The following is a 15,681-nucleotide window of genomic DNA, read 5'->3' on the forward strand; positions in this document are numbered from 1 at the left end:
CACATTACCATATCTAATCATGTCTTCCTCATTCAGGTGATGCTCAGGCAGCCTGGTAGACAAGCCTGGGTCTCTACCATTTCTAAAACATAGTTCAGCCGAACAGCCCCTTTAATTTGTCTCCTGTGCACACCATTTAGTTGTTGAATATACTCACACACATTGTAAGGGCTTGTTCAGCAATGTAACCCAGTCATCCCTAGAAACCTTTCTTCTCTGGAAATTTAAATTTTTGTGTACTTTTAAAATTACCTATCACCATATGTGCAACCTCAATGACCACCACTTCATCATGGAATATTGTGAAGCATCAGTTAGTGATGATGTGAGACATTAACTGGGATATATATATATATATATATATATATATATATATATATAATTTTTAAGTAATATCAAAGATTAGAATGCTCTGCCTAGAATCTTCCTTAAGGCAGTTTTAATGTCCTTGTTCCTCAGGCTGTAGATATAGGGATTCAACATAGGTGTGACTGCAGAGTACATCATTGAGGCTACTGCAATACTTCTTGGAGAATGTGACAGAAAGGAGGTGAAGTAGACTCCTAGTCCTGTTCCATAAAATAGGCAAACAATGGATAAATGAGACCCACAGGTGGAGAAGGTTTTGTGCTTCCCACTTGATGATGATGATTGCATGATGGAGGCAACTATTTTATAGTAAGAGAAAATGATTCCTGAAATAGGAAGAAACCCATAGAGAGTGCCTATACAGTATCTGACAATGTTATTGGTGACAGTATCAAAATTGGCAAGTTTAAGGACTTCAGAAGGGCCACAGAAGAAGTTAGAAATTTCAACATAAGCCTCACAGCTGGAAAAACTTAATGCTGCCACAAAGTGAAAAAGTAATTCCAGAAGGCTAAGGAGAAAACACCCTAGAAGTAAGAAACCACAGCGACTAGGATTCATAATGACCTGGTAATACAGAGGGTGGCAGATGGCCACAAACCTGTCATACGCCATCACTGCCAGAAGTATATCATCCATACATGCAAAAATTATGAGCAGTGACATCTGTGTCAGGCAGCTCACATAGGAGATGACTGGGCAGGGAGTTTGGATATCAACAATAACCCTTGGAACAGTGGTGGAGATGAAACCAATATCAACCATGGACAGGTTGGAGAGGAAGAAGTACATGGGTGTGTGGAGATGGGAGTCAGAGCTTACTGTCAGGATGATGAGCAGGTTTCCAAACAGGGCCAAGATGTACATGGACAAGAATATGCCAAAGAGAACAGTCTGTAGTTCTGGATCCTCTGACAGTTGAATGAAGTGGAATTCTGGCATAGATGTTGTATTACACATGTTTTTATTTCTTGAACATCTTTTGGAGGAGACCAAAAATGTTGTTAACATTAGTACCAGAATGCAGGTATACATTCCTTATAATTTGAATAAAGTAAGTATGAATATTGTTTTTTATCAAGCTTATTGTGTCATCATTAATAATTGCACATTTGTGGAAAATGCCATACTCTAATCATATTTTATTCTTAGCTCATTTGTTAACTATTATGAGAGCCATATTGAATACAGTAATCTATATGATGAGGTCAAAGTTACTATAAACAGCTGGCCTGTAGTGAGAGCAAAATAAAGCAAACAACTTTAAGATAAATAAAGGTATTTTGTAGAAGTCTCACATTAGGAAATTGTTAATAAAATAAATTAAATACTGAAACATTTGAATATACTTTTTCTTTTATTTTTAATTTAATTTCATTTATTTATTTTTTCGAGACAGAGTTTCTCTGTATTTTTGGAACCTCTCTTGGAAATCACTCTGTAAACCAGGCTGGCCTTGAACTCACAGAAATTCACCTGAAACTACCTCCTGAGTGCTGGGATTAAAGGCATGGGCCAACAACACCCAACTTAAATATAATTTTTTATTGCAGTAACATGGGACCTATTTATATTTCTTAGAATATATATGACAGGCCGGGCGCTGGTGGTGCACGCCTTTAATCCCAGCACTCGGGAGGCAGAGGCAGGCGGATCTCTGTGAGTTCGAGGCCAGGCTGGACCAACAGCCTCCAAAACAATACAGAGAAACCCTGTCTCGAAAAACCAAAAAAAAAAAGAGAGAAAAGAATATATATGACAGTATGAAGTCCTAGTGTCTAAGTAACAATTTATGACACCTAACCAGAAAAATATTTTCAAATTTCACCCTCTTCCATAGGTTTCTTTTTCTCTTTGACGTCAAGAAAATAAAAGTCACAATGGGGGGCAATATTTAACTTTTTGTTAATAACTTATCTACATTTTAATAGGTATTAGTATTTGTATTCCTTATTTATCTTAGTATATTTCAAATTTCGTAATTGTGTCTTAGTTAAATCCACAGTATCACACATCATTTCTATCCACAACAGCTAAGATATCCAGTGATGTGAAAAATAATGCAATATCAATAAATGCAGTTGAAATTTTTTGCTAATTTTGAGAATCATCACCACACAATCTCAGTAATATAACTGCTATAAAACATAAATTTCATATGTCTATGCATTGTCACTGACTTTCTGAAGAGCAGTCACTTTGACCCAGGCCCTAGTTTCAGTCCCCACATCCTCAGACTGTAAAATGATTTACATGTGAGTCAGGCCTGTTGCAAAGATTTCCATATATCTTACTTCAGCTACAGAGGAAATTTCAGGTTAACTTTTAGGTCAGACTACACTGAATTGCTTAAAACATAACAGACTTAAAATATAGAAAACATGGGCAAGTGGAATATGTACATGGGAAATGCTAGATTATACTTAATTCAGCCTGGGGTACAAGCCACTGTCTTACAAAACTTTCTGGCATTTAGAAAGTATTCAATTAATACCATATGAGTAATAATACTTTTAACAGAAACTAACCATAACTAAATCATAAACATTTTATATTATGCATATAAAATGTGATACTTTAGAGAAATTTGTATTATGATGAATGAATTTTGACTGCTTAGTGGTTCTGCATGATTTTATTTTCTACTTGATCAGTCACAATGACTGAGAGTAATTCAGGGGTCAGATTTTTTCCAGTGATATTTCTATATAAATACCTGTTGAAATACATATAGAGCCATTTTATATTAACATAATACATAGTTGATGCTCATTCATTAGAATGCACCACAGCATATGCTGTCCCTATAATGATTCTCCTCACATTGAAGAGAGGTTAAGTCTGTCTGTGAAATTCCCATATCAACTGCACAGGTATTACCTGAATCACTGTCTCATGGACAGACAAATATTTGATTTTAAGTACTATATTTATATAGAAAAACTAAGAATAATAAATTGACTTTAATAAGGACCTATAAATTGCTTAAGAAATATGAAACCACATAAAGTAGAATTAGCTAAATGAGTGCCCTCAGATGTCTTTTCAGAAAGAGCAAAATTCTGCAGGAAGACCCTATAATCTTGATTGACAGCTGCCTGTTCAAAGCAGTCCTTGTCTGTCTACAGAGCACTATGACAATAGTATACACTGAAAATTTCCCCATTTGTTCAAACAAACAAATTTGTTATTTCTGTCTGTGTAAAACATGATTATTACTTAACATGTAATTTGGGACTTGGAAACTATAAAACTGGGATTTCTGACCCTGTCTGGCCCCCTTTTGTCCATGAGCCAGAACTAGGCATGAACTATTACGAAAACATTTTTTCCTTGTTAATCTTTAAGAAGTAGACTGGTTTCACCTGAGCAGATAGTTAAGTTGGCCACAAACTTGCTTACATCATACAAAAGCTCATCTTCCTTTATTCCTACCTCATGTTACTGGTAACTTTATAAAATTTGTTAAAACCACACATGTAGCAATAGATCTGTGTCTTTGTTATTTTTATTTTTAAATTTAAATTTTAATTAGACACAAGGTTGCTTCACATGTCAATTCCAGGTCCCTCTTCCTTTCTCTCTGCTCCTCCCACACCCTCCCACCAACCCCTCCAATATCCCCTCATTTCCCCAGGGAGGGTGAGGCCCTCCATGGGGGTGTTCATAGTCTGTCATTTCATCCAGGGCAGGGTCTAGACCCTCCTCCAAGAGTCAGGGTGAGAGTACATCTCTCATTGTTGTATGGGAGCCCAAAGTCCATTTGTATACCTGGAATAAATACTGATCTACTACCCAAGGCAGTATATTACCTAGGCCTCCTCACTGACACCCCCAGTCAGGGGGTCTTGATTAGTACCATGCTGGATTCCCAGCCATCAGTCTGGGATTCAAGAGCTAACCCTTGTCAGGTCAGCTGTTTCTGGGGTTAAACCAGCCCAGTCTTAATCCCTTTGTTCATCAGTCCTCCCTCTCTGTCACTGGATTCCTTGAGTTCAGTTCAGTGCTTAGCTGTGAGATCTGTGTCTTTTAATATTCATCAGTTAATTTTCCAGATAAAAACTGTCACATGGTTACTCTAACCCCTCTTTTGTTTTACACTATAAACTATTGGAATTACGATATTGTCACAAATAAATATCTTCCACCTTGCATGAATATTGTTCCCACTTTACCTATGAAAGACATAAAACCAAACACCAAAAATATTTCATCTTGGTTCAATTTCTAGGTCATATTACCGAATAGAATGTAAAGCAAACCATATATGATGAAGTTGGTGTTATGAGAATAGAATGTGACTACTTAATGATTAAAATATATATTGTTCATTTCACATCTGTGGCAAAGACTCTTTAGGCCCTATGAGACCAAAAATTGAAAGTTAGAGGTAGTAAATTACATAAATATACAAAAATTCTGATACAAGATTGAATATTCATACAAAATATATTTACTAAAACTTGGTCATATGACAGTTAATGTAACTCTGAATTACTCTTACACGTCCTAATTCACATACATGAATAGCAGAGACAAGCTAATTTAAAACAAATGGGTCATTCTTTTTCTCTTAAGTAGTTTGATTTGTCTAGGTTTTAATTTATGTTTGTTTTCTTGTATTTCTAATTTTAGTATAGCAGCATTTATTCTGTGCATTTCACTTCTTATAACCAGTATAACACTCCACTCACCCCTGGCTACTTCACATTCATAGCACCTAGTACATTCAATTTTATTTCATCCACATGAGCATATATTCATGGATTACAAATCATATAGTTTTAAAGTGACACTTAGAAGTCTTTACACCAGGTATATGTATATGCACTCCTGAATTCAAACTACAAAATAGATAGGGACCTGACTTCATTTCCTCATTGTAAACTCGGAATGATGGAAGAGACTGATAACAGCAAAAATATCTGAGAAAATAGGATGCTATCTTTGTAAATCTGTAATTCAGTTACTTCAGAGGATGAAGCCAATTATGGATCATGGGAAGTAGAAAAGCCTGTGTTGAATTATTGTTTCATTTTTGTGAGGCTGTTACGAATGCACTTCAAATATTCAACCCTCAGTTAACACAGCAGAATTGAGCATTCCATTCCAAAGGAACTGGAATACAGGAGAGAAAAAAGGCAGGGCCTATAACTGTTTTTAGAATAAAGAATGAAATGTCTGTTTACTTTACAGTTCATTTTGCGTTTTGATCAGGCAAAGTAATTCACACAAGATTTCATTCTTTTCTGTGTGACCACCTTCTTAGTCTTTTAAATTCTATAAATAAAAATTATGCAAATGCTTACAATTTTGAAATTTGGAAGAACTATTCAGATGAAGTAAGCTGCATAAAGTGTAGAGCTCGGATTTTTTCCAACCAGAGAATTCATTAATAATTACAGACATAAAACAGTTTTTCTATAAAAGTATAGTTAATGAATCACCATCAACAGCATTGCCACAGTACTTTAAGTTGTTTCTGAAACAACATTTTCAACATAGTTTCTGCTCTCCTTGGTCATGGGACTGTGAGGAATAGACACTGGGGATAATTGAATGAGAATTTGAGGACTGCTATCACACTATATAATCACAATAGAGAAGCTCAAATTTTTATGACACTTATTACACCATCATGCTGCTCAAATTACTGTTGTAATAAAAGTTGTACTCTCTTTTTCATACTCAATTGCCTCAGAACTTACATGAATATATTGTAGGTCTCTGGAGCCATGATATGACAAACTTTCCTTTATTTGTTGGCTGTTGATGGCTCAAGCTCACTTCTGAATCCTGAAGTGAACATAATAGCAAGAACTTTCTGATGCAGAGCACTGTAGAAAGAGCAAACAGGGTTATATAGTCCTGTTTACAGTTATATAGAGCAACCTCCTGATGACCTACAGGAATGGGCTAACTAATTATTCTTACATAACCTTACAAACTCAATGCACAAAGCTGGTGATTACTCATACTGGTCCACAATATTTCAATCTCTGAGGAATTCCTGGGCCTAATGGAGGAAGCAGGAGAGATGTTCAATATTCTCAAGAGGATAGCTATGAGGATTTTGATTAACATCCTAAATATTACACTTGCAGTTTTATTTCAGTTTGGGCTCTCTTTAGTAATTACTTTTTCATTATTATGTCCTACTGAATGCTTTTTCTGTATCTGCAGAGACATGATTCTTTTCTGTCTGGCAATTCAAAGGCCAGAATTTCTCCCTGTCTGTTCTTAAGATTTGTGTCGGAGAGGTCGTTGACTCTCGAGGAATCCCATTGTTGAGGTTGATCTCTGCACCTCAAAATGTTTCTTCCAAGCTGTTGTGCCAAACAGTTCCTCCATTGACCCACATAAGACCCTGAAACTCTGTGACACTGATGCCATCTGCTACTGGGGAAGGGGTCTCGTGGTAATTGAGCACATTAAGAAAAGTGCTGTACCTGCTTTGGGTATTAAGCAACTGAATGCTATGGAACAAGAGAAAATGGGGAAGGGGTATCCTAGGCTCTTAAGTACATTAACATGACTATGGAAGAAACTCAATGCTGTGGAACAAGATAAGGTGGAAAAATTTTATCATTGAGATGGACGACTCTGAAAATACATCTATATTTGGCACAAATGCCATACTGGAAGTGTTCCTGACTGTTTAAAAGCTGGTGCTGTAGAAAAGGGGGTTTCCCTGTAGCATCACATGACTGACTTGGCTGGCAAACCTGAAGTCATCCCATGGGTCCCACATCTCAATGTGATCAACAGTGGTTCTCATGCTGGAAACAAGCTGGCCATGCAAGAGTTCATGTTCCTGTCTGCATGTAGTCCAGGTTCAAGGAATCCAGGATGAAAGGAGCAGTTGCCCAGTTGCCCAGTCCAGCCTAGTTCTCATGAGCACCCTGCCTTAGGTGAGCTCTCAAGAGATGACTAGCTAGATTATTGTTTGTGATATCCTTCAAGTGATTCCAACACATTCTAAAGATTGAAAGCCACTGTTATGGATTTCTACTGAAAAATTTGTGATGAATGACGCTCCAGGAAGAATCAGAAAAAAGAGAAAATAGCAGAGACAGAGACAGAGCAGAGGCAGAAAGACAGACAAAGAGACAAAGAGAGAGTTACAAATCCTAGGTAGGTAATCAGGAAAACTCAGAACAGATGATTTTTTTAACATCCAAATCATAGTTCTTTGATGGGCTCGAATGAGTTTCCATCCATTGCACTCACCCACACGTTTTTTAAATTTTTTTTTCTCTAGGGGTAGACACATAAGTATGAACCCAGGAAACTTTCAGGCACTTTGACAGTTGGGGAAATATCTAGCATCCAAGTGTGAGGTTCCTCCAAGATTACTCCTACAAAGGAAGAGAGAGAAGTAATTTAATCATTATTTTTTAACTTAAAACAAGAGGCCTTGTCTCTCTGGGATCCTATTAGGCACTTCAATTCCAAATTGAAAAAAGCTCATGTTACCTTATATCTGGGAAGCTTTTTCCTTATTAAGAGGAAAATCATTAATGATAAATGATTGTTTAAATAACATCTTGCAGACATTTAAACCTAAGGTCTGTGGAATGAGATTCCTTGAAATGTTAAAGAAATATTCCAATCATGTGGATGTTTCACTACAGTTTCCTTGTGAGTGTTTAAGACCTTGCAGGTGTTCAAAATTAATTATTTTCTGTTGCTGTTGTTGATGGTTATTGTTGTACGTGTTTCTGTTGTGATGTGCCTCAATGTGAGGCACGGATTTCCATATAGAGCCTGACAAAAGCTTTAAAAGGGTATTCTAAAATTAAATAGCAGAGACAACACAGGCTCTTGGTAGCAACATTTACTCAGGTGGCTCTGTTTGCCAGGGGACAAGCAGAGGCTCAAGCAGATCTTTTAAATGAGGTCTCCTGAATCAACATAAGTGGCAAAAACCACATGGATCTTTTAAGAGGCCGTGCTAACAACTGAATGGTAGGTACAAGCATCTGGCAGCAAGCTGCTTGATGGCAGCATAGAACAAGGCTGTGAGCACAGCCCCCAGTGCTGGTGGTAAACTTACACATCCCCCCACCCCTGCCCACAGTAGCTAAAACATACACCACTCATTTAGCAGATAAAAGACTCATGGCTAGAAAAAGATGAAAAAAAACCTCTAAAGCGTTTACATATATGTAGGCTTGGGAGAGAAAGGGAAAAGGAAGAGTGATTTAAAATGAAATAAGAGTAGCTGTGTGTGGTTTTTAATCCCAGTGCTCAGAAAGTAGAGGCAAGCAGATCTCTGTGATTTCAAGGCCAGCCTGGTCTAAAGAGTGCATTTCAGGACAGGCAAAATAAACAGAAACCCCATCTCAAATAACAAAAAAGAAAACATGTAGAAGGAATAGAGTAACAAAAAAGCCAAGTAAGGATGGAAACTATACAGAGAGTCTAGATACTGTATGTTATTGTCTTGTCTTTGAATTGATTGCTGAGGAAAGAGCAACAGCTGCTAACAGGCATTTGATTATAAATTATGTGCTTTTAATCCAATTTATGTATCTATTTTTTCTTTTTTGTTTTATTGAGACAGGGTTTCTCTATGGCTTGGCAGACTGTCCTGGAACTAGCTTTTGTAGACCAAGGTGGTCTCAAACTCACAGAGATCCACCTGCCTCTGTTTCCTGAGTGCTGGGATTAAAGGGGTGTGCCACCACAACCCAAATCCAATTTATATATTTGAAAATGCTTTGACTTCAAAATTTAAGTCTAAGGACAGGTTACTTTGGAAAGGAGATTTTGCTTTAGTTTCCACAGAAAATGAAAAGCTGTGAATGCCCACCACACTAATATGATTTGATGAAGCAAGACCACCTGAAGCAGTGGCCCAAGTGATACAAGATCCAAAACAGCAGGGACAATGCAGGCTTGCAATCTACTACATCCAGGATTTGGCCAGGTTTCTGTGTTTTCTGTGATCCCCAAGGAATAGACAGTACCCCCAAATAACAGGAAGTAGTTTGGATAGAATGACAACCAAGTTCCCAAATATTATTCATAAAAGTTTGGTTTCATTGAAACAGGGTGGATTATGAATGGTTAATGATCACAGTCAATCTCCTTCTAAAGAAAAATAGAATGAGTGTTTCCCGGCCCGTCTTCCAGTGCCCTGCTTGGAGCTTTCTGAGGTCTGCAGTGTTCAGGTGAGACAGGAAACCATCCCAGCACCAGTTTATCCAGCATCTGCCTGTTTGTAAGAGATCTATCTACCTGTTCCACTGGAGTTAGGATCAGAGAATTCTTTGCTCTTTAATTTCTCATGTTTCCATTCAAAGCTTATTATTGGCTTTAAATGTCACAATATTTGAAAAAAGATCATATTACATTCTTTCCTGTATAAGAAAAAAACTCTTCCTAGTCAAAAGAATATAGAAAGCAGTTAAGTTTACCCCAATTTATTACAAGATCACAACATAGTTTCCCTCTGTTTGGAATAACTAAAGCCCCTTAAGATATCCAGGGGCAGTGTTGTCTAAATGTCTAATTAAAGTTAACAATTCACAATGACAAAGTTATTTTGTTCCATTTTCCCAAGCTGTTTTCCTGTAATTTAAGAATCAAGCTTTTTGATACTAACATGTTTGTTTTTTAACCAATATTATCTTAAATCATGAATATGTTATTAAAGTTTCCTTTTAATATACATCACAAAATTGGTAGTAGATATGGTAAATGTGCTTTAAATTAAAATATTTATTAAAATTTACACAGTGAATAGAAACATTAAACATAAATGTATCATTACTGAATGATCTATTTTCGAGAAACATAAAATATTGGAATGTTAATTGAATTTGTAAAGTCTATGGTTATGTTTACAGCAACATCAATCCCCCCTCAAATAAATCACATGAATCAATCTTATATTCCTCTCCATTTATTCTATATTATCCAGTGACTTGTTGTTGTGGCTTCATGGATATGATGAAAGGACAAGAGCATTGTGAACCTCAGCCATCTTATGCTTCATTGGTGGATTTTAATTCATGTCAATCCTTGTCCATGAACTTTAATTCTCTCACTTGAAATAACAGGCTCACTATATTGAAAGTTCACAATGGGATTTAATTTGAAAATCATAACCAAGTAACATATATAACATGCATAATATTTGTCATAAGTAAACATAGTAGCAGGTATCACACACATTATCTGGGGTGATAAGTGTCACCATTCTTTGGGAATTGTTAAAATTTTAATCAATTTTGCTTAAATATTTATTTTCAGTTTTTTATTTGTTTTGGAAACATTCCTATTTACATATCCATCCACCCATTCCTTCACACTGCCATCCTCCCATGCTTACCACCAACCCACAAAACCTCCCCTATCCACTCCATAAGGACAGTGAGATCCTCCACAGGGATCATCAAAGTCTGTCACATCATTTGGGGGAATGCCTAGGCCCTCTTTCATATATCTGGACTGCAATAGTATCCCTCCATAGGGAATGGGATCCCAAAGTCCATTTGTGCACTAGGAATAAACACTGGCTCCACTGTTAGAAGTCCCATAGACTGCCTTGGCCTCCTAGATGGCACCCACATTCAAGGGATTGGTTCAGTCCAATGCTGGTTCACCAGCTTTAAGAATAGTGTCTCCATGCTCTCAATAGGTCAGGTTAACTATTTCTGCAGGTTTCACCAGTACTGTCTTGACTCCTTTGCTCCACCTCCCTGCAAATGGATTCTGGGAGTATGGCTCAGGGTTTAGCTTTGGGTGCTGGTTTCTGCTTTATCAGCTACTGGGTGAAGGCTCTAGGAATGGTAACCAAGGTAGTTGTCAATCTCATTGTAGGGGAAGGGTATCAAAGGAAGCCTCTCCAACACTGCCTAGAATCTTAGTTGGGGCCATCCCTCTAGATCCCTTAAAATTTCCCCTGTGCCAGACTTCTCTCTGAACCTGTACTGGTTTCCTGTTTCAAGGCATCTCCTTTTTTATCCTTCTCTATTCCTCCCCTGTCTCAGTCCTCTTGTTCTATTTTCTCCTCCCCATTTTCCCTTCTCCCATTCTTACTTCCCTCCCCAACTCTCTTCTGCTCCAAATTTGCTCAGGGGTTCTTAGCCCCTCCCCTTCTTTGGGGGACCATGTATTGTTCTCTTGTGGTCCTTCCTGTTTCCTAGCTTGACCGTCTGTATGAATGGTAGTCTGGTAATCCTTTGCTCTATGTCTAAAATCCATATACTAGTGAGTATACTTCATGTTTGTCTTTTTGTGTCTGGGTTACCTTGCTCAGGATGTTTCCTTCTAGTTCCATCCATTTGCCTGCAAATTTCAAGATTCCATTGTTCTTTTCCGCTGAGTAGTACTCCACTGTGTAAATGTACCACATTTTCTCTATCCACTCTTCATTTGAGAAGCATATAGGTTGCTTCCAGTTTCTCTCCATCACAAACAATGCTGCTATGTACATAGTGGAACATATGTCCTTACTGTATAAATGTGCATTCTTTGGGTATATACCCAGGAGAGGAATTGCTGGGTCTTGTGGTAGACCCATTTCCACTTTCCTGAGAAACCGCCATACTGATATTGAAAGTGGTCATAGAACTTTGCACTCCTCTCCAGCATAAACTGTCCTTGATGTTTTTCATTAGCCAATCTGGCAGGTGTAAGATGGTATCTCACAGTTGCTTTGAGTTGTATTACCCTGATTGTTAAAGATGTTGAGCACTTTCTTAATCATCCTTCAGCCATTTTAGATTCCTCTATTGAGAATTCTCTATTTAGTTCTGCACCCCAATTTTTATTGGATTGTGTGGTGTTTTGGTGGCTGTCTTCTTGAGTTCATTATATATTTTGGAAATCAGCGCACTGTCAGATATGCGGTTGGTGAAGATTTTTTTCCCATTCAGTGGGCTGCCGTTTTGTTTTGCTAACTGTGTCCTTTCCTTTACAGAAGTTTCTCAGTTTCAGGAAGTCCCATTTATTATTTTTTGATCTCAGTGTCTGTGACTAGTGGTGTTATGATTAGGAAGTGTTCACCTGTACCAATTCGTTCAAGGCCACTTCCCACTTTCTCTTCTAAGAGGTTCAGTGTGGCTACATTAATGTTGAGGTCTTTCATTCATTTGGATTTAAGTATTGTACATGGTGATAGATATGGATCTATCTGAAATCATCTACATGTCTGCATCCAGTTATTCCAACACCATTTGTTGAAGATGCTGTCTTTTTTCCATTGTATATCTTTAGCTTCTTTGTAAAATCGGGTGTTCATAGGTGTGTGGGTTAATGTCAGGGTTTCCAATTCAATCGCATTGGCCTATCTGTTTACTTTTAAGCCAATACCAAGCTGTTTTCAGGACTATATCTCTATAATAGACCTTGAAGTCAGGGATGGTGATGCCTCCAGAAGTTCCTTATTCTACAGGGGTGTTTTGGCTATCCTGGGTTTTTTTGTATTTCCATACAAAGTTCAGTGTTCTTCTTTCAAGGTCTGTGAAGAATTGTATTGGGATTTTGATGGGGATTGCATTGAATTTGTAGATTGCTTTTGTCAAGATTGCCATGTTTACTATGTTGACACTACTTATCCAAGAGCATGGAAGATCTTTCATTTTCTGTTGTTTTCTTTAATTTCCTTCTTTAAAGACTCAAAGTTCTTACTCTACAGGTCTTTCACTTGTTTTGTTAGCATTACCCCAAGATATTCTATGTTGTTTGTTGCTATTGTAAAAGGTGATAATTCTCTGATTTTTTCAGTGCATTTATCATATGTATATAATAGGGCTACTGATCATTTGGAGTTGCTTGAATATTTAAAAGTGAGACTATAATGTAAATAGAATAGTTACCACCTCCTTTCTAACCTACTTCACATGTACCAACCCTTTCTCTCTTTCAAATTCATTGTCTTTCTCTCTAATTTTTGATATGTCTCCTGCTCTCAGAATCCATTTTCCGTCTAAAGATGCAGCCACTGAACTTTCACCTTCCACATTAGAATATCAGTTTATTTTCCTTTTTCAGTTCCTGTTCAGGCAGCCTGCTGGACAATCCTGGTTCTCTGTCATTTATAAAACATAATTTCAATAGAATGACCCATTTGTTTTCTTTTTTTTTTGGTTTTTTGAGACAGGGTTTCTCTGTATTGTTTTGGAGGCTGTCCTGGAACTTGCTTTGTAGACCAGGATGGCCTCAAACTCACAGAGATCTGCTTGCCTCTGCCTTCTGAGTGCTGGTATTAAAGGCATGTGCCACCAATGCCTAGCGCAGAATGACCCATTTCAATAGTTTCCTGTGCAGAGCTTTTAAGTGTTGATTTTACTCATATTGTAAAAGGCTGTTCAAAAATGTGCACCAATCCTCCCTAGAAAAGTTTAATATCTCTCACTTCAAAGTTTTGTGCACTTTTACATCTACACATGCACCATATGTGCAACCCCAGTAAGCGTGACTATATCATGCAATACTGGGAAGTATAAGTAATAATGTAAGATATTAACTGGGATTTACCGGTACAGTTAATATATAGAAACATTAATGTGAATTCATAAAGAATATCACTAATTAGAATACTCTGTTCTGAATGTTCCTTAAGGCAGTTTTAATGTCCTTGATCCTCAGACTGTAGATGAAGGGATTCAACATAGGTAAAACAACTGAACAACACTGAGGCCACTGCATTATTTCTTGAGGACTATCACAGAGAGGAAGTGAAGTAAATTCCTAGTCCTATTCCATAAAACAGGCAAACGACAGACAAATGAGACCCACAGGTAGAGAAGGCTTTTTGCTTCTCGCTTGATGGTGATGATCGCAAAATGGAGGAGACTATTTTAAAGTAAGAGAAAATGATTCCTGAAAGAGAAAGTAACCCAAAGAGACCACCTACACAGTATGTGACTATGCTGTTGGTGAAAGTATCAAAACAGGCAAGTTTAAGTAGTTCAGAAGGGACACAGAAGAAGTTGGAAATTTCAAAAATATCTTCACAGTTGGCAAAATCTAATACTGCCATATAGTGAAAAAGTAATTCCAGAAGGCTAAGGAGAAAACACCCTAGAAGTAAGACACAGCAACCACTGGGATTCATAATGACCTGACAATACAGGGGTTGGCAGATGGTCACAAACGTGTCATATGCCATAACAGCCAGAAGCATGTTATCTATACAATCAAAAATTATAAACAGTGATATCTGTGTCAGGCAGCCCACATAGGAGATGACTGGGCGGTGGATTTGGATGTCTACAATCTCCTTTGGAACAGTAGTGGAGATGAAACCAATATCAGCCATGGACAGATGGGAGAGAAAGAAGTACATGGGTGTGTGGAGATGGGGGTCAGAGTTTACTGTCAGGATGATGAGCAGGTTTCCAAACAAGGCCAAGATGTGCATGGATAAGAATAGGTCCAAAAGAACAGGCTGTAGGTCTAGATCCTCTGAGAGTTGAGTGAAGTGGATTTCTGGTGTAGATGTTGCATTTACCATGTTCTTATTTCTTGAACATCTTTTGGTGAAAACCAAAAATGTTGTTATTGTTGGTACCTGGTTGTAGACTTTTACATTTGAGTCAAGTAAGTAAAAATATTGATATTTTCTCAAGCTTATTGACATCAATAATCATTAGTCAGCTGTGGTAAATGCCATACTCACAATAGTGTTTTTTCTTAGCTCATGAATTACCTCTTATGACAGCCATATTTAACACAGTAATCTAGATTATGTGAAGCCAGAATTACTGTAAAAAAACTAGCCTGTATTCACAGTAAAATGAAGCAAACATCTTTAAGACAAAATGGGTATTTTATAGAAGCCTCACTTTATTTTATTTATTTTTTTTTGGTTTTTCGAGACAGGGTTTCTCTGTAGCTTTGGAGGCTGTCCTGGAACTCGCTTGGTAGTCCAGGCTGGCCTCGAACTCACAGAGATCCGCCTGCCTCTGCCTCCCGAGTGCTGGGATTAAAGGCGTGCACCACCAATGCCCGGCTCGAAGCCTCACTTTAGAAAAACTGTCTGCCAAATAAAATGAAAACTTGGAGCATGTGAACACAGGTCTTTTTATTACAATAACATAAAATAAGTTTATTCTTCTTAGAATATATGTGTCAGTGTGAAGTTTGATTCTTTAAATAACAATGTGTGATTCCTACCCAGAAAAATATTTGAAGGTTCCAGTGTCTTTTATGGTTTTTCATTTTCTTTGACTAAAAATATTTTCTACATTTTTTTTGTTTTCTGATTTGAGGAAGCCTTTGTTACATACTTACTTAGAATTTTAATAGCAATTAATACATGTACTATTTATTTCTCAGTCTATTTCAAATTTTTAC

General features: G+C 37.3%; 1 protein-coding gene and 1 pseudogene across 1 annotated transcript; both read right to left on the bottom strand.

Moving 5' to 3' along the window:
* Window positions 1-402: 402 nt before the first annotated feature.
* Window positions 403-1,299, bottom strand: LOC121136339 (olfactory receptor 7E24-like). The gene has a single exon (XM_040736667.1). It carries the CDS (start codon window positions 1,234-1,236, stop codon window positions 403-405), a length of 834 nt encoding a protein of 277 aa, XP_040592601.1. The 5' UTR covers window positions 1,237-1,299.
* A 12,615-nt stretch (window positions 1,300-13,914) lies between these two features.
* LOC106020763 lies at window positions 13,915-14,839 on the bottom strand (annotated as a pseudogene).
* Window positions 14,840-15,681: the final 842 nt, after the last annotated feature.

This window comes from Mesocricetus auratus, unplaced genomic scaffold (assembly GCF_017639785.1).
Source record: "Mesocricetus auratus isolate SY011 unplaced genomic scaffold, BCM_Maur_2.0 Super-Scaffold_100066, whole genome shotgun sequence".
In the NCBI taxonomy this organism is placed as follows: domain Eukaryota; kingdom Metazoa; phylum Chordata; class Mammalia; order Rodentia; family Cricetidae; genus Mesocricetus; species Mesocricetus auratus.